This window comes from Nipponia nippon, unplaced genomic scaffold, assembly GCF_047370975.1.
Source record: "Nipponia nippon isolate SJK-2023a ecotype South Korea unplaced genomic scaffold, ASM4737097v1 scaffold_4, whole genome shotgun sequence".
Lineage (NCBI taxonomy): Eukaryota > Metazoa > Chordata > Aves > Pelecaniformes > Threskiornithidae > Nipponia > Nipponia nippon.
In genome coordinates, this window is record NW_028262358.1 from 65138931 (window position 1) to 65157496 (window position 18566).

Genomic DNA, 18566 nt, shown 5'->3' on the forward strand with positions numbered 1-18566 from the left:
CTGACCAACTCTATCCATGCCCTTTTTTGCCTAACTAGTCAAAGGCACTTTGTACAGATATTTTCTGGCTCAGCATGACATCTCCTGTCGTTACATTTCAGAGAGGCTCTCTCTCACACAGTCTTGCAGATGCTGAGCAAAGCAGTCAATAAAGACAGTACAGGAAGAGGGTATTGATGAGTTGCATTACAACCCCACCCTTGGAATAAAGGACCCCTCCAACCCCCACTGCCTTTTTCTTCAGTCATCCACACACATACTTCCCAACCTCACAAACACAGCTGGAAGTAAAGCAAGCAGGGAACAGTTTTCCTATCCAAGTGTTCAGGAAGATGATTCACAAGCAGTGAAAGCAGAGCAGGAGCTAGGACTGCTGAAATGGCAGCAAGAGCAGGGCTCATACAAATCCTGGCAACACAGATACTTTTTATTTAAATTGCAGTAAACCCAGGTAAGTTTCTCGAGTTCCTGGCCATGAGGACTTTCAGTGTTTATCTTCATTAAATATTCTTGAGCACTGTCTCAATTAAACAGATCTTGCATTCCTTTCTACAGTAAAAATGTCATTTTTTGTCTTTCATTTGATCATTATTCATTGAGGCAAAGAACACAGATCCAATTGAGTCATTGAGGCAGTTCCCTGTTATCATGGGTAACTGTGTAATTCAGGCTGATTCATAGGTTGACCAAGCTCTTTCTTAAAAGTATTTTTGTTTATCCCTTGCAATTTCCGTTGAGTAACTGTTCCAGAAGCTTACTGGTGAGAATTGGTCTTCCGATTTCCAGCTGGAATCTACTGCTAGCAACTTCATATATAATTCTATATTCATATATTATTTGGTGCCAACATTGTTCTATACCATAGATAGCTCTTTTTTTCTTTCTCTGCTGTTCATCACTACTGTCACTCCTAGCAATACAGCTAGAAAGAGTGGTTTATCTCCTCTCAGGTTCTGGGTTTGCTCTGCTAAACAAGACAAGCTTTTAAAATCTCATATTTTTGGGGAAAAGATTAAAGTAGGTAAGAATACAGGGACTTAATTTCCCAAATCATAGCAGGAACCTTCCTTTGCTCCTGCTCCAAATTGAAATCACCTCTTCAGTAACTGGAATTACAATGTTCCATTACAGTTTGAAGCCCCCTTCACATACTAAACAGCAAGAAAAATATATCATCAGTGTGCATTAGCCAGCCTTACATCAGCTCTACTCTGTCTCTACCTACAACAACTACCTCTGGAGACGATGTGGACAACTATTTGACAAGCTTCTTAGCTACTGACAACTCCATGACAGGGAGGCGTCACCAGTGGCAGTCACATGCTTTTTCACTTTGAAGCAAGCTTTTGGTTAGGTAAGAGACTGCTGCAGCTCTGGGTGAACTCTGTACGGGCTTCAGGATGACTAAGACCACTTTCTTGGAAGTTTCACTGCCATTGGTGGTCATTTCAGGTCTACAACACAATCCTTGTGCCATCTAGCCTGAGCTGGCCAAACCTATAAGTTGCTATATGTGAAACCACTCAGAATTAATATTTAAAGAAGAAAACACGCAGTTCTTTGTTTCCTCTCCTCTACTTGGCCATTAGGGCATCACTGCACTTACCATTCAGTCCTGCCAAGCCCATGTGGCTATATAAACACCGATACACATGGAACACCTCGTTTGTATTCAAAGTGATACATAGAAGTTGACAGCAGTTCACAAATGACACTGAATAGTTAAAAAGCAGGTGGATTATCAGAGACCAGAAGGAAATCATTGTTTTCTTCAGTTTAACCTCAAACCTCAGTAAACAATCCAAGACATTACATAGGAAAATCCCTGAACATAAAAAACACACTGGTGCGTCATGTCCCGTATATCATTATCACATGCTATAGCTGTCCAAAATGCTGTGCAGCTTTCTTGGACAAGAAGTAGACTGTGGATTCAATGATTCATAAAGCAGGAGCTTTAGCCAGAACATACAAAGTTTTTCAGTGCTATTTTTCTGCAGTTTTTCTGCATTAATCACGGTATAGTAACATATCATAGAAAATAGAAAATCAATTTCTATGAAGAAATATAATCTTTCTTACAGCGGGTTTCATAAAGTTCCTGAGATATTTCAGAAATCAGTTAGGCAATTTCCCTTTTGACTTTATGTCATTCACCAACCATGTTTCACCAGGACCTGTTTTTTACAGCAATCAATCAGCAAATTTGTCAAGCAATATTACAGCAATGTCTCCATGGTTGTATTAGGTTGTTCATGACTGGAAAAGAGGGAGCTTTCCATAACTGCACTAACAGCAGGTATCAATTTCTGCCTGCTACTTTGAAATATACACTGCTTGTCTTTGTGTGAGATACAAAAGTCTTTTCTTCTATTTTTATTTCTATTTCTAGAAAGCTTTCACATTGCTTTTATGCACACCTGTTAACATTTGGTAGCTTTTAATAACTAGAACATTCTGTAGTACCACTGACAACATTTCCGCTGGATTATTTCTCTTAAACATTTTGCATGTGAGGAAGATACTGAAAGAAAGACTATATATACTTCTGTAACCCATACAGTTTTACAACATTTCTCATAAAGTGATGTTTACTTAGAAGTTCTCACCCACAAGTCATTCAGACCAACAGAAATTTTCTATCTAAGGATCTTTACATCAGTACATTAATGAAATCAGTACCTCAGGCAACAGTTATTATAACATACATGTTATCATAAAACATTTGTGTCTTTTGTTACTGAAAATGCTTATTTCTGGACTTCCTACAGCTCATCCTATTTCTTTGGCAGAAGCCATGTGATTTTAGTGACTAAATTCATCACTTTTACACTAAGTTTTCTGAAAGTCCTGAGTTGCAAGAGCAGCATGATTTCTGGTCTGAGAAAGCACGGGTGGCAGTGATCACAGTCCCAAAGACTGAGCAGGGAGCTAGATTACATACTGGTTTTATTAGAAATTAATTATTTAGGGAGTATGGTTGGCACATGAACAGCTGGGCCAAATGCTAAGGGCCAAGTTGGAGATAGGAATGGGGACTCCTTTCATTGCAAATGGCAACAGCTGGAGAAGCCAAAGATCACACTGAGCCGCAGGTGCTGGGGAGAAACATGACTGGGGCTGGGAAGAGAAAAAGACGCACACTGGAGTAAGAGAAATGGTAAGCAGGAACCATGGGAAAAGGAAGATGTTGGACAGCAGATACAGCCAGTGACACACTGCACAAAAAATAGAAACTGATGTGGTTGTTTCTTATACCCAATGTTGTGGGTCAGCTACAAAGAGGGGTCACTGGCCAGTCCTTGTGCCCTCCACAGCCCACAGTCTCCTAGGGAAACGTTGCCAGTCCTTTTTGAAACATGCCTCACTGCCGTCTCCTTCTCTTTTTCTCATTCCTCTGCTTTCCCACCAGACAGCATCCTGTTTGCTGTCACTCCGTCTGACTGTGCCTTTCGGAACCAGGATTATAAGGAATTATTTGCTGCTAAACCACCAGAAGCGTGTTTGATACACCAAACAGAGCCTGAAAGTTGTTGGCAATGTTCCTAAACAAAAATTTACTAAAACAAATACGAGATCATATCATGTGCGGTTCCTAAGCCTATGCGGCTAAACTGTTCCCAAAACTTGTAAGATTAAGTTGCATACCACATAAAATGTGATCTAACTCATAACTGAGGAAAGGAAATGAGGCAAGATTTCTCATTCTGTGAAAGAATTAGAGTAAGCAACAGTTTGAACTCACCTTTCCCATGGATCTGCAGTTAAGCTTTTAAAAATGCCAAGGAACAAACACTTGAATATTCTGGGTTTTTTCTGCATTCAGACAGTGCTTTTTTTCCACCCTTCTTCCTCCTTGTATCTGAAGACCGATCTGAAATGCTTAAAGGTGCTAGGGAGATATCTAGCATCTGTAATCTGAGCAAAAGAATTAGAAGAATATAAACTGGTGAGATGAAAGGATGTGGACAATGCCCCTTCGGGAAGACTGGAAAGGAGGGCTGCAAACTAATCTCTTTGGAATCTGCAGCTGCATGAAAACGTGCTCCCAGATACAGAAAAGGCATCCTTTTGCCTAAAGTGGAGGAGAAATTCATAAGGAGAAATTAAAACCAACTATCATTTCTGAAGCATGTTTTGCATTCTTGGCTGATGGGAATATCCTTCGAATGTTCTAGAGATGATAGAAATGTTATTCACAGCTGTAGTTTTGGTAGTTCGACACAAATCTATCAGCTTTTATCCTGGAAACAAATAGCAACAGGAAAAAAGAATCCAAACCAGAACAGCTGAATAGATGGAAATTACATTCACTGGCCTGCCTGCAAGGTAAGAAGGAGCATTCCTTTCCAAAATGCTTTTTCTCAGCTGTTCCCTATCAGTCCTCTTTCTTCCCCTGGAGAGCTGGGTACTCCTGAGATCCGAGAGAGAATTCTGTGGCATGTCCTGCATACAGTAATGAGAAGGACAGAAAGTTTGTTAGTTCCCCAAGTTATTACGAAAAGTTTTTTTGGTTGATCAAATTGAGTGTTTTATATTTACAGCTGACTGATACAGCTTCCATCTGTGCTGATGAATGTTAAGCTGCTCATACAAAAAAGTCTGGCATATCTGAAATGCAGGACTTTTTGAGAAAACTCTTTTATCCTGCCTACAGAATAACAGGCTTGTATTCTGCCACTGGGAAAATTTCATAACAATAAATAAAATCACTAGCTTCAAAAAGCATTCCTGAAAAAGCACAACAATTAACCTTGCAACCTTTGAGGCATTCCCATTTCTGAGTAGTCACAAGTGGTCTATACTGGGTCCAATAGTGTTCACCATCTTTATTAATCATCTGGATGATGAGGCAGAGCATACCCTCAGCAAGTTTGCTGATGACGCAAAACTGGGAAGAGTGGCACGCCAGAGGGTTGCGCTGCCATTCAGAGGGACCTCAACAGGCTGGAGAAATGGGCTCACAGGAACCACATGAAGTTCAGCGAGGGGAAATGCAAAATCCTGCGCGTGGGTAGGACCAACCCCATGCACCAGCATATGCTGGGGGGGCACCTAGCTGGAAGGCAGCTTGGCAGACAAGGACCTGGGGGTCCTGGTGGACAACAAGTTGAACACAAGCCAGCAATCTGCCCTTGGGGCAAAGAAGGCCAATGGTATCCTGGGCTGCGTTAGGAGGAGTGCTGCCAGCAGGTTGAGGGAGGTGATCCTTCCCCTCTACACGGCACTTGTGATGCCACACCTGGAGTTCTGGGTCCAGTTCTGGGCTCCTCAGTACAGGAAAGACATGGACATACCAGAGAAAGTCCAGCAAAGGGCTACTACAGTGATTAAGGGACTGGAGCATCTCTTCTACATGGAAAGGCTGAGAGAGCTGGGACTGTTCAGCCTGATGAAGAGAAGGCTCAGGGGGATCTTATCAGTGTGTATAAATACGTGAAGGGAGGGGGCAAAGAGGACGGAGCCAGGCTCTTTTCAGTGGTGCCCTGTGACAGGACAAGAGGCAATGGGCACAAACTGAAACACAGGAAATTCAACTTAAACATAAGAAAAAGCTTCTTTGGTGTATTAAGATCCACTGTTTGCAATCATCTAGAAAATGCATCTAGAGAAACCTTCAAGTTACGGGTCTTTTCAGGTTTTTCCTCCATCTCACCCTATAAGTGGTCCTTGTAGGCACTCAGAGATCCTCCTGAATTACTGTGGATATCCTTAGCCAGCTTAGAAGAACACAGGTTGCTAAGGAGCAGAGTTAGGCAGAAAAAGCTGGGGGTTTTGTTTTTAAGGAAATGAAAGAACTTAACTTTAGTTTATCATGCCCCCATCAAAGTGTGGAGCCTAACCAATAGCTCATTTCTCTTTCAGCTACACGGCACTACAGGCAGTCATACAAATGATTAAAAAGCCCTCAGATGCCTTTTTTGTATGCCTTGCAAGCACAGCTGGAGTTGTGGTTGGCATATCTGTTTGTGAACTGTTGATCTCGCTGAAATCACAATGTGGTCAAAATTCACTTGTCCAGCCGTGGCAATCCTAAGAGAGTGGTTTCTAAATCACCTCCTGCTGTCATTGTAACTGTGAACAACAACTGTTGTTGAAGTACAACCAGCCAGAGAAATGGTTTCCTTACTGCCAAATATCAGATTAGTTGAGCCTCTTTGGTAGGAAGGAAAGACTGTGCCCACCGTCTGCCCAGATAAGACCACCCTGCCTCTTAGCTTGTAACACCACTCTCTACAGTCCCTAGTTTTGTGCAAAACCACACACGCCTTTGGTGAGTTGTTCCGTCTGTTAGGCAGCAATATCTGACTCAGTGATAAGAGGCAAGCTAGACAGCAAACAAAACTGCAAGTTTGCCTTTCCTCGGAGAGCCTCTGGAAAACCAGAGTCCTCTTCTCCCAAGGCATGTTTCTCTCACATGGAGTAAGACCTGGAGATCTGCCCTTCCTTGCAGCCAGCCTTGGGAAGCACTTGCTCTCCTTCCAACTTCCAACCGTTACAGGCAAAGCAGGCTGTGCCTGAGCTTCCTGGACAGAGGGCAGTTTGGTTTATGTGCCTCACCAGTTGCCAGGTCTCCTTAGTGTACATTCATAAGTAATTTGGGTCCTTGGCAAAAGACTCCTCCTGCTTCATGTCTGGTTGATCTCAAACCCAAAGCTGTCCTAAGCCCTGACACTGGCTGATCCCAAATCATGTTCCACCCACCACTTTTCATCCTTTTGAGAACACTCCTGTTCTTTGGTTCCTGCTCCAGGGAGTGGGAAGGATTCAAATTTGCTGCTACTTCCAGACTGTTGGAAGGAAAGTCATTCCAGCAGTCTTCACTTCTGCCTCCCCAGGGGAAATGTGATGGGGCAGGGAAGTGCTGCTTGATTAAGAGGACACTTCTGAACCTCCACTTTTGCCAAGACATCAGGTCCAGAGGCATGACAGATTTGCCTGCCTCCTTATTGACAGCTCTTCACTCAGGGGCAGGAACTCCCTACACCGCACAGAAATGGCGCAGTTCAGGTAGAAAAAAAATCTGTACTTATAAACACAGTTTTACATTTTGCATATGAAAAATCCCATCATCCTATGTACAAATATTGCAGGACCAGTATGGGAGGTAATTTGAAAAAACAGCCCTTTCTGTATCCATTAATACTATTTTCCTTAAGCAATACTGTCCAAGGTAGGAGTGAAGGGTATTCTGTGCCATTTAAATGTCTGCACTCAACCTTGAAGGTAGCCTTCAGTGAGGTATTGACAAAAAGCCAGTGGTTTCTATAATAAATATTAAGAAAAAAAAAAAAAAAGTTTGTTTCATATGGTGAGAGTCTTGCAGAGCCAGGGCGTGGTGTTAGGGAAACAGTAGCACTTGCTAAAAAAAATATCAGTTAAGCTTCTCCTTGCTCTGGCTGTAGGATTTTCTGGAGCAGGGTAGGCTGTGTTTCCCTTGCCTGCTCTCTTTCATTATTACTCTGCCTTGCTACAGAGACAAGACTAGCTATAGGTAGTGATAAATTTCTATATTTGCTTACACATTTGGTTCTAATACTCTAAAACTCAAAAGACCCTGAAGCATAAGAGAGGGAAACAGCCAGATCCCCCGAGTTCAGATTTTCAATGGCTACAGGAGTGCTCGGTTTCTCAGCTTCTATGGTGGTCTACGGAAAATCACGTTTTACAGAATTTACATTTTTAATTCTCTATGCGGCTATGAGAGCTGGGACTCGGCAGCATCTGCTTTTACAGTCAGCAGATTGATTTATGCCTATTCCACTCCAGCTTCATACTTAGGGGTCCCAAAACTGGCTAAAAACCACAGAAACAAAGGGCTTGCCATTTTTGGGAAGTTATACCTACATCCCCTAGGAAACAGGAGAAGTTTGAAACTTTCAGAAACAGCATTATTTCTTAGTTCTCAGGACAAAGCAGAGTGGTTATCAAAGGAGGAGTATGTTTTTAAATTAAATATTTGCCGTATGCTGGTTTTACTATGTGTTATTGTCCATTTGTTGTTACTTTTACTGTTTCTTTATTTTAACTTCTGAATTTCTCAGCATTTCTGAGTAAAAAAATAATCACTTTTACACATTCCATCAACTGTTCTTTTGTCCTGCTTTTCTATAGTAAGGAACGTGTCCCAGGTAGACTTCCTACAATGTCACATACGGTTTCACTGCCTTTGAACTGCAAGACAGAACTTATTCCCCCCTACTCTCCTCTACATACCAGAACTTTCATATATTTGATAACTTTCATGAAGAATAAGTATTCTTTCCTTTTGAAATGCCAGCCAGGACAACCACTTGAGAGTCTTGAAACGTAAGTGGCTGAAATGTTCCAGGTCAATGTTATTTGAATAAAATATTTTTTTCTAGATTCTCAGAATGACTGTGCTGTAGTTTGTAGCTGTGGTGGCACATGAATTCTGTTTGAAGCAGCTGTTCATTTCCATCTCCATGCAAATTGCAGAAGTTACTTTTTTTTCAAAAAGGAAAAGATCCGTACAAATGTCTTAGGCAACTGCATAAGTTTCAGGCTATACCTCTACTGGTAATGCAACCGTATGTACACAGTATTGAGTGTTTTCTTACAAACTGGCAAGATTTTTTTAATTTTTATTTCTACAGATGGATAAGTCATTACACTTATTTTCAAATTTAAACAAAAATGCCTGTGCAAGCCTATGAACCCGTTAAAAAAATTATGTAAGGTCACCAAAGCCCAAACACTAATGAACTTCTCTTGCATAAATCTCCAGGGTTTGAGAGCTGCACTTTCTCCCATATGCAGCTTTAATTATGTGATACAAGGGGGTACGCAGAGCCAAATCTCTCCCCTAATCAGCATTCTATCATCAGCTTCACTACTAGTTCTCCCACTCTCCAATGCAGGCACTGGCTTGTGTAACTAGGGAAGGGAAAGCAAGAAAACTTAGCCCACAGTTTTCCACCAAATCAGTCAGAAATACAGCTGTGTTCTAAAGCAGTCAATGACTAGGCTGCGTGGTTGAACTTAGTAGTGATGGGGGAAAGAAAACTTCCCATAGTTGTTCCTGTAAGTAACAAAAAGTGCAACAGGTTTGAGGCCTGTGAAACCACAAGATCAACTAACAGATGGACGTTACAGCCTCTGGGGAGAAGGAGAGGGAAGAGAATGCTGCCAGAAGCAGTTCATAGCAGAGTTTACGTCACGGGGTGCGGCAGAAACTGTATGATACGGCACAGAGAATCGGCACTGAAAAGCTGGAGACTCTGCAACATGAAGAGAGTACCCAGGCATCAGTGCCAAGGGAAGAATACAGGGCTGAAAGAACTGAACCCTTTACTCACACAAAATTTTCAGTTAGTTATTCCTATGTGATCTCCATACTTTTATCTGTAAATGACCAACTACACTTTTGAACACTAGATACTATGACAGCTGAATGAATAGCAGGGGAAATAAACATGACTATAGCAAAACCACTTCCATATTTGCTTTCTTGGAGTAACTGCAACTTCAGAGTCCATTACCACAAAAGTTTGTGTAAAACCCAAATATGTGATCAAGATCCTCTTGTGTTAGATGCTACGCGAATACTGAACGAGAAATACAGTTTTTGTCAGCCTGATAGGCAGGGATCTTTATGCAGAAGGGGCCAACTTTTATCAGCAGGGTGGGGTGCTTTTGGGGGGGAGGCTAGACATTTTGATAAAGACAAATATTAAAGAATCTTGTGAAGGAGGACAGTGAATTAATTTTGCTGCTGTTTAAGTTGTGCGTGACAGCATGGATGAAATTAATTTTTAGAAGTCTGGGCAAACCTCAAAGACATTATTTCATTATGCAGGTACTGAGGGACATACATAACTCAAACATGAGTGTAACTGTTCACAAAGGCATATCTACACCAGAAATTTGCTTTCATAATTGAACTAGATTATTGGCCTGAAGCTTGTATTGCTGCCATGGTTGGTGATACAGGGGTTAATTCAAATTTAAATATATCAAGTCACAACAACAGCACATCAGTCAAGCTAATTCTACTTTAAATTGCTAATGTAGACATACCAAATATTATACTCTTAAGAAACTGTCTGTTTCTTCTTATCTCTGAAATTAATTTTACGATTCTAGACTAGTTAATGTACATGCCTACATTAGTATGTGTTATGTAGATTCATTGACTAGAATTAGGGTATGATTTACTATGCAGTGAAAAATCAGGTGTATTCTTAATTGAGACAGTAAACTGTCTCAGAAGTCTCTGATTTAGATGGACAGACTTAGATGCCACAGTGTTGCAGGGTCAAATACAGTTCCATGTTCAAGGAGGTGGCGTAATGGTGTAACCAAAGATACAAATTTTGACATTCAGCTTGGTCCCACGTCTTGAGGCAAGATAAATATTGCTAAGCTACATTTGGAGTGTATTTGCATACACTGATCATCTAAGACGTGGGGAAAAAAATGTCCTGTAGCGGTGTTGGGGTTCTTTGTAAAGGCTTTTAAAGCTTCCTTTTTTAAACAGACATATCTCCTTCAGTCCACAATTAGTCACAGATTGAATCACTCTTTGACATGTTTCTTTAAAACTCCCCCACTGTGCCTATAAATCAGACAAATGGTCAATTGTCTGCTGTTATTCATACCTGCGCTTAGCAGCATTTTCAGTGGAGAAAACCAGCTCAACACTCAATTAACGATCGACATTTCTTTAATAGCAGAATCTGGGAATTTCCACTGCCTTGCCCCACTTACTTGCCCTCAGTAGTAATTTGCGTACAGCACAGTGTGAGTTAGAGAGTCTCTGTGTATAAAGTCACTACGGAAAGGAACGCTAACTATTTTTTGGATGTCACCACTAATTTTGTGCACTAATCTCAGGTTTAACTATTTAAAAATAAACACAAACATTTAGGTATTGCCAGGCATTTGGAAATCATTGCAAATACAGGTAAATATCCAGACAAAATTCTTCTTCCTAGAGTGTTTCTTTTACCTCTTCATGTTCAGAATGCTTTAAGATTTCTGAAGGGTACAGAATACAGCTCATTTACTATAACTTCACTTCACTTGTTTCTAGCATAATGAATTAACCCAAGTGGAAAACACAGGGGATGATCATAGAAGACACTTCCACTATATACAAACTTCTTGCAAGTCTGAATATGTTTTTTAAATACATAGCAGTTTCCATCTGAATTACTAGGTGAAAAAGAGAAATTCAGAACGTTTCAAAACATATTAGCATTAGATAACTGTAACCTCTCTGATAAACACAAGGGAAAAAACTCACACGCTCCTCTCAAACTGTTTCACTTTCCAACTCCATTAGAGAAATATTTTCTATACAGTTTACAAATCTGGGGTCTCTCTACTATGAAACATGTTCCTTTTGCAGGGTTTTTTCAAACCACTACTAATAAAATATTCTCTATTTTGAAAGCCTGGCTCAGCAATGACAATTTAATTTACTTTAGGTAATTTTTATTCAGTTGGCACAAAACACTTGACCATGAATTTGAAAAAAGAAATTAGCTCCTCTAAGTGTGTTTTCTTATAGAAGAGCTGTAGTCATGTTTACTACATACTTTAGCAAGGAAAAAAGTTAAATCACTTAAATTTGCTTTCTTCCAAGCATTGACACTTTTTTTACAGCTATTCAGTTAATTTCAGTCTCAAATATTGGCAAAAATGTCTTTAGCTGTAAGATCTCGGAGACAGGTTCCTTTCTTTCCTGGTAAAAGTCAAGCCCAGTTAGCAGCTCCACATCCCGAACACGTGCAGAATGAGCCTGAACTCTTTCTTCAACCCATTCAGAAAGTGTCTTATTTTCCTGCCAAAACAAACAAGAACAATGTTCAAACACATAAAAGGCACTCTGTTCTTTGGTGGTGGTGTTAGAAAAAAACCAGTGTTTGGACTGGTTTGACAGACTAAAGGCCTCCAGTTGGTAAAACTTCTTTCAGGTTTTCCTAGACATCTTTACAGCCTTGCATTTACGGATAAAATGGATGTCCCCTTTCCCCACTGCCCCACCTCCAAAGTAACACAGAAGCAAATTATGCTGAAATGACAAGTGTGACTTTTAACTACAAAGTACAGTTGAGTCACACAAGTAAGGACATTTTTAGTTACAGTATAAATTAGCTGCAGCGCTCAGGCTAGCCAAACAGGCACCTGACAACCTGAACAAAGTTCTTACAGCAGCTCAGTCTTGATTGTTGTACAGCAATAATAATTGCTAGATAGACAGGGAAAACAATGGAAATGTAAGCACTAATCAATCAAAAATGTTATTGTTCAATTCTTTTACTACAAAGTTTTTTTGCAAACAGATGGTAATTCGCTTTTCCGTTAACAATATCTGCTTCTGACACAAATGGTTCACTACATTTACATCACTGCAAGACACAATGCAACGATATTTGGGGTTTGTTGCTAAACTTTAGACATAACAGGTGTTAATTTCTAAAGTATAAAGACTAATTCATTCAAATTATTTATTTTGTATATTTAGTCAGCTCTCAACTACCAACAAGATCACTGGGCAGTTGTGGATTATCCACACGACAAATGAGGAGACACCCAAGTTGTTTCTAAGCAGCGCAAGCTTGCACCTGTCCAGAGTTATGAGTTCAAAGTTATAAACAAATTAAATAACCACAATTGTATTGCTTTGAGGGCCAGTTCAAGTCTGTGCAGCTATACTTGTGTGTGGGAAGACTCTGTGATACACACACTGAGCTAAGGAACCTTCTGCATCCCAGAGTTTATGGAATAGGCACTCAGCTGGCTCAACAATACATATTACACTCAGCTAATTTATTTTGTTTGCTACACAACATAAGATTTACACTGTTAGTGGTAAGCATAGATTTTATTTAATTCAAGTATGAATTTCAACTGCAGAACCATCCATCTAAATGCCTACGGTTTAATTTTGATAAAGGTGGAACAAAGGATTGAAGGAATTCTTCTAGCTGCACTGAAAGGAGTAACACACAAAGTCCTCTGATACCTCTGGAGTAAGTTTATCCTGCAGCCTTCCATAAAGCTATCTCACCTTGTTGGCTGTGCTGCTGTTCTCAGCCCTTCTCAGGTGACAGCATTTCCATGTCCTCTTATCAAATCCTCCTTTCTTCTTTTTCCTTGCTTCCTATCAGCTCGTTAGTTTCCAGCTACCTCTCCTGGAGCTTCTTGCTCTCCTAGTCATTGCTTTAGCTCTCAACTCGCTCTCAGCTCATGGGGAATGAATTAATTAAACACTTAGACTTCTAAAGATTCTTCAGATGACTGGATCCCACCGGGAATCAGTTCACAAAGCTCATTGGCACACAGGAGCATAGAACTATACTTACAGCACAGCTTTCAGTGTTGTCAGGTCGATGAGGAATGATAAAAGACAAAGCATCCAAGGAGCCTGAACAGTTCAGCGGAGTACAGGACTTGTTCTTGCAGCTAGTCAGAACCACAAAGTAATGGGTTGGGACAGGGATTTCTGTATTGTTTACATGCCTACAAAACAAACATTAATTAAGGGATTTATCTAGATATCAAGTGTTAAAACCACTGATGCCATTAGTAATTTATAGAACTTAACACTGATCTTCCACTACTATATGACTTTTATCTATTTTATAATTGAAATAAACACCTGATGGGATAGGCAGCCTCACTATCTGTTTCATGAACAGGCAAACATGTATGGATTAGTCTTTTTGCAGCAAGCAGTCCCACTGAAACCAACAGGATTGCTTACATGGTCAATACTCTATTTTGCCAAAGCCAGAGATCTCTATATCTGGAAAAGGCAGGACAGAGCATTGTATTTGCCCTTCATTACAGTAAGAATTTCAACCACATGAAACCAAATTGAAGAATAGTGATGAGAAAATTACCTTCTGGTTCCTTGCCAGCAAGAAATGCTAGAATGATGACCCGTGCCTATGTGCTATAGAAACCAGTTTAGGATACCTGATTCAAAGTGTCTTTGCCTCCCTTTTCTGGCTATTCCGTGAACATGGTCACTTTTGTGTATAAACTTATGAGGAGCTGAATGCTTCCCAAATTTGCTGTACATCTGCAGTATTCAACAAAACACCATCACTGAAATCATTATACTGCTTCGTATGACTGACTAACCATGCTGAATACAACATGCTTATTCCAAACTGTGGACAACATTATGTGGTCAACTGGGTATTACAGCATTCTGCTTGGAAGGAAGTTCTAGTCTCTCCTCCCTTCCACCCTCCTACTTCATGGCAGAGCTGATTTTCCCATTCTCAAACCACTTTTGACAGATGTGGTATTAAGTCTAGCCTTGAATAAAACATCTCCAGCGACAGATTCAGCTGTGCAGATTTCCCAGCACTTTTCTACTACATAAGTGTTCTTACTGTCACAAGGCATTTTCCCTATATTTGGAACAATCTAAGTTGTTTGTTCTTATTCTGTTTTTTCTTCCTTGTGTCCTCATTCACTAACACAAATAGTTGGTCTTTATCTTTTATATTTCTTGTTTATAGAATTTTTTTAATGTAAATATTCTCTTATTCCTGTTTCTACACGCAGCTGAATTTTTAAATATATTTTGTTATGCTACCAGAGCTCACTAAAATGTACCTAGAACTTGTCAGATCTTCAAGTGACCTGTGTAAGCCATAGCTATGCAAAGGTACCACTCAAGAACATTACATTTTACATTCCCAGTTACATGATTCAGTGAAGGCAAATGCAGAAATCTGATCTTTGATAAAACACATCAGTTTGAGACAACAGGGAGAATCAACACACAGGTGAGTGAGCACAACATGAAAGTGAGAAAATTACGCTTAAGCACATCTGCATATTTAGATGTCATATATTCTCCCAGTATTTCTGTTGCAGAGGCCCAAAAATCTAGGCATAAGCTTGGGAAACAAGTTACTGGTCCGTATCTGTGCGTGTGTACATAGATACACATGTAACTGCAAAGCTTTTTTTCTCTTTATTGGAACTTCAACTTTTACAGTACTGTACCTGTTTGCAAGAGTATTTGCTGTTGTATGAGTTAACAGTGGATGTAGTATTATAATGGGAATACTCCATTCTCTGTAATACTTGTTTCTTGTTCTTTTTGAATAGAAGTTTTTTTGTGTGGAAATACAGTGGGAAATAATCTGGAGTTTGACTTCTAGATTTTCCATGTACTTACTGCTTAATTTCATCAAGGGTATCAAAATGGCCGTCATAATTGTAATCAAATACTGGTCCACTGATAACATTTACTCCATTCCTTTCTCTAGCATACTCCTGAAGAAGCACATTATGGAAATAGTCCCATATGTCTGTAATTAAAAGAAAATATAAGCATATTTAACATAAATTTGAAGTTATTTCACCACTAAAGAAAAAGAACATATTTCCTTTTTTGCTATAGATGAATAATAAAAAGTTCCAAACTAAACTGCCTGTAAAATCAACTCTTTGTTACACAAAATTTGGATGTAATCAGAATGGACATACACTTACTGACCATTGAAAGAGGCATGGTAAATGCTATTATAGCTCTGCAAGGCCCATTGCACTATTGGAGATAATGCATTCGATCTGAAGCTGCAGCTACAATTCTAGAGCTGAGAGGTCATTCATTGCTGGCCTGTCTGCTAGCACCTGCAACTGTGCCAATTAGTAGGAACTGAGATAATGGCTTTGTGAGAGGAATATTTACCACCTGAGAGTTAGTCTAACTCTACAGAACTCATGTCACATATCATTAGACAATTTGGCTTATTTCACAGATGTTGAGTAAATACAATTTGTAGGATATAAGCTAGTGAGACTATTCAAATATTTACAGCTATCATGGCAAAAAAACCCTAGATAGGTTTGGGGGGTTGAGGGCATTCCCTATTGATTTTCCTCTTGCTTATGGTCTAGAGTAGCTTCTTGTAAGTTTAAATCTCTTGTAGAGTTTTCCTTGGAAAATTGGATTTTTCATAATGTCTTTGATTTACTTGGAAAATTGAAGCCTCTTAGGTTTTCTGTATCTCTGTTTTTTATATGACAAGAGTGAATGAATAAATGATGTCTGAATGCATTAGAAAGGTAGTTACAACATTGCTTTTCCTCCAGCTTTTTCCTTACGCAATTTCTCTTTCTATCCTTTGTCTAAGAAAATGAGCCTAGGCCTAAGAGTAAAACAGGACAATATGAAGTTGTAGAAAATTTCCTATCGGTGATTATGAATAAATGTGAGTCTGGCTGGATGGAAAGAGTTAATGTGGCTTACTGCACTTGTATAATAGAAACATCTGCCTGAAATAAATATTCCAAGATTAATATTGTCTGGTTTGAGTTTCTGCTTGATGAAACAGGCACTGTATCAGGGCATTGTTTACAAACTTCATCCTGTCTTCTCTTGAGACCTTGCAAAAGGAAAGAAAAAGTGCCATTTTCATTCACCTGGAGCATTTCCTCAAGGGGATATTTTAATGAGAGTTTCATAGCTAGCATTTCATGTTAGGACAGCGCACAGGAGATGAAGAGAAAATTCAAAAGTGAACAGGTACACCTAAGCAGAGGTCAGACAGGACTATATACAGAAAAAAAATTAACTTACTTAAGTGCATTTTAAAATTTCACACATATGCTTTTGAAAAGCTTTAAATGTATTTGCACAAGATCTAGATATACTGCAGGCTTAATGTTTTTAAGTCCTTGTCATAGCTTTATCAAATCCAGAACCATAATTACAGAAAATAATCAATCGAAATTAATGAAAACTTGGCAACCTACCTCTGAAAGCTCTATACATGGGAACAATATTGCTGGTCAGTAAGGCATCATACTGTTCAAGAGCAGATGAATTGAAGTCTGTGTAAAAGAACAAAGTATAAATTAATTAAATACTATACAAAGAAGAATTCAGTTCATATGTCACTATAAATTGCAGGCACATGTAATTCAATTACATTTTACATTTGAGCATGAGTGCATGATCCTACTGCAAACATATCTCCAAATTTGTTTGTACAATCTGTTCAATAAAGTACTTATAAACTTTGACAATAGGAAATGAATATTCATACAGAGAAAGAGGGACAGCCCTTCAACCCTTTACATCTTTCAGAACAGTTTTCATCACATTCAAGTTGTTCCATTTTTTAAAGAAAAACTTTAATGTTCTAAACTGAAAATATTCAGATACAAGTAGCAGCTGCCCTGCTTTTGGTTAGTCTACAAATACTGGAAACCTTTTTCTGCCCAACATGCTGATCCAAAGAAGTTTGTTTTGGTGTTTGAGTATATGTTTAAACATAAACCCACATCCAGCTGATTAAGACTTTCTAAGCTCTAGCTATAAAAAGAACCACGCTCACTGGGAGGATAGAGGAAACTGTGGGTAAAGGTCTGCCCTTCTGGGTAGTTGGAACAATTTTGGCTCCGAGCAACAGGGATTCTAACATCAGCCCGCAGACAGTCTGAAACAGTGGGAGGAAGAGGAGATGTGTTTTCCTGTGAAAAGGGAAAAAAAAAAAAAAAGTATTACACCCACGGCTGCGGCTAACCCAATGCTTTGTATGGTTTTAACTTTCTAGAACAGACTTCATTGAATCTTCTCCTATTTTCACAGTGAATCAGGTCAATGCAAGTAATCGACACTGATGTTTTCTGCCTAGTGTTTTTCCTCTACTTCTGTTTTTAGGCAATTCAGGGAAATCCTTATGCAGCACGTAAAACTGTAGTAGCAAAATAAGGTTATACTTTAGGCAAAAACAGGTGACAAGTTTGGCTCATTCGTCACTTTTACGTATTTCTGGAAACACAAACTTGATGTCACATCCTCCTGGAAAGCAGCTAGTATATAAAGATGACACCAGCACTTCATCTTAGCATCTGAGAATGCTATCTCCATAATAAGAGTCTGTGCTGCTGAAGAGTTAAAGCTAAATAAATTCATAGTAAATTCAGTACATTTTACTGGCTAGCTTCACGAACTTCACTGACATATGTTAACAGGCACACTAGCTAAGATCTAGCCAAAAGTGATTCTGATGAGTATAATTGTTTCTATAACCTTTACTTTTTTTTTATAACCTTTTCTATAACGTATCATAATTCTATCGTAATTTTATGATAGCATTAACTAAAACATCAGAATATGCTTTTCTGTGTTTAACTGCATTTTCTTTTTCATACTCATTTACATGTAATTTATTTTTATTTTGGTAGGAATGGAACATATTTATTTGTTTTATGCCTTTATAAATGGTAGTTAAACATGTAAATTGATTTCCACTACATTGTTTATATTGATCGGTTAAAACCGAGCAGAAATAAAGAACTGGAATGTTCTTCTTGTGCCTCTTTGTACTCCTTGATTTAATTTCTTTACTTACTTCTATGGGAATTCCTGTAGATGCCCATATTAGGGCAGGTTGTATATTAATGGAAAATATATATACCACATGGAATGAAATACAAAAGACAAAAGACTGCCTTTGCCACCTGAGCAGATAAGGTGTCATTGTCAAGCAAACGCAAATCAATAAGGCAGGGTTAATGGATCAGGGTCACTGAAGAAACCAGTATTTTAAACTTAATAA

The 18566-nt window shown here is 39.1% G+C and overlaps 1 protein-coding gene across 1 annotated transcript in view; it reads right to left on the reverse strand.

Moving 5' to 3' along the window:
- Positions 1-10669: 10669 nt before the first annotated feature.
- Positions 10670-18566, reverse strand: part of ENPP3 (ectonucleotide pyrophosphatase/phosphodiesterase 3) — a 42860-nt gene continuing 34963 nt past the window's right edge. Inside the window, exons 21-25 of the mRNA XM_009460828.2 lie at positions 17340-17475; positions 16756-16833; positions 15173-15305; positions 13335-13491; positions 10670-11809 (exon numbers count right to left, since the gene is read on the reverse strand). Coding sequence (XP_009459103.1) covers positions 11636-11809; positions 13335-13491; positions 15173-15305; positions 16756-16833; positions 17340-17475 — 678 coding nt within the window. The 3' untranslated portion in view covers positions 10670-11635. The remainder of the gene's footprint in view (positions 11810-13334; positions 13492-15172; positions 15306-16755; positions 16834-17339; positions 17476-18566) is intronic.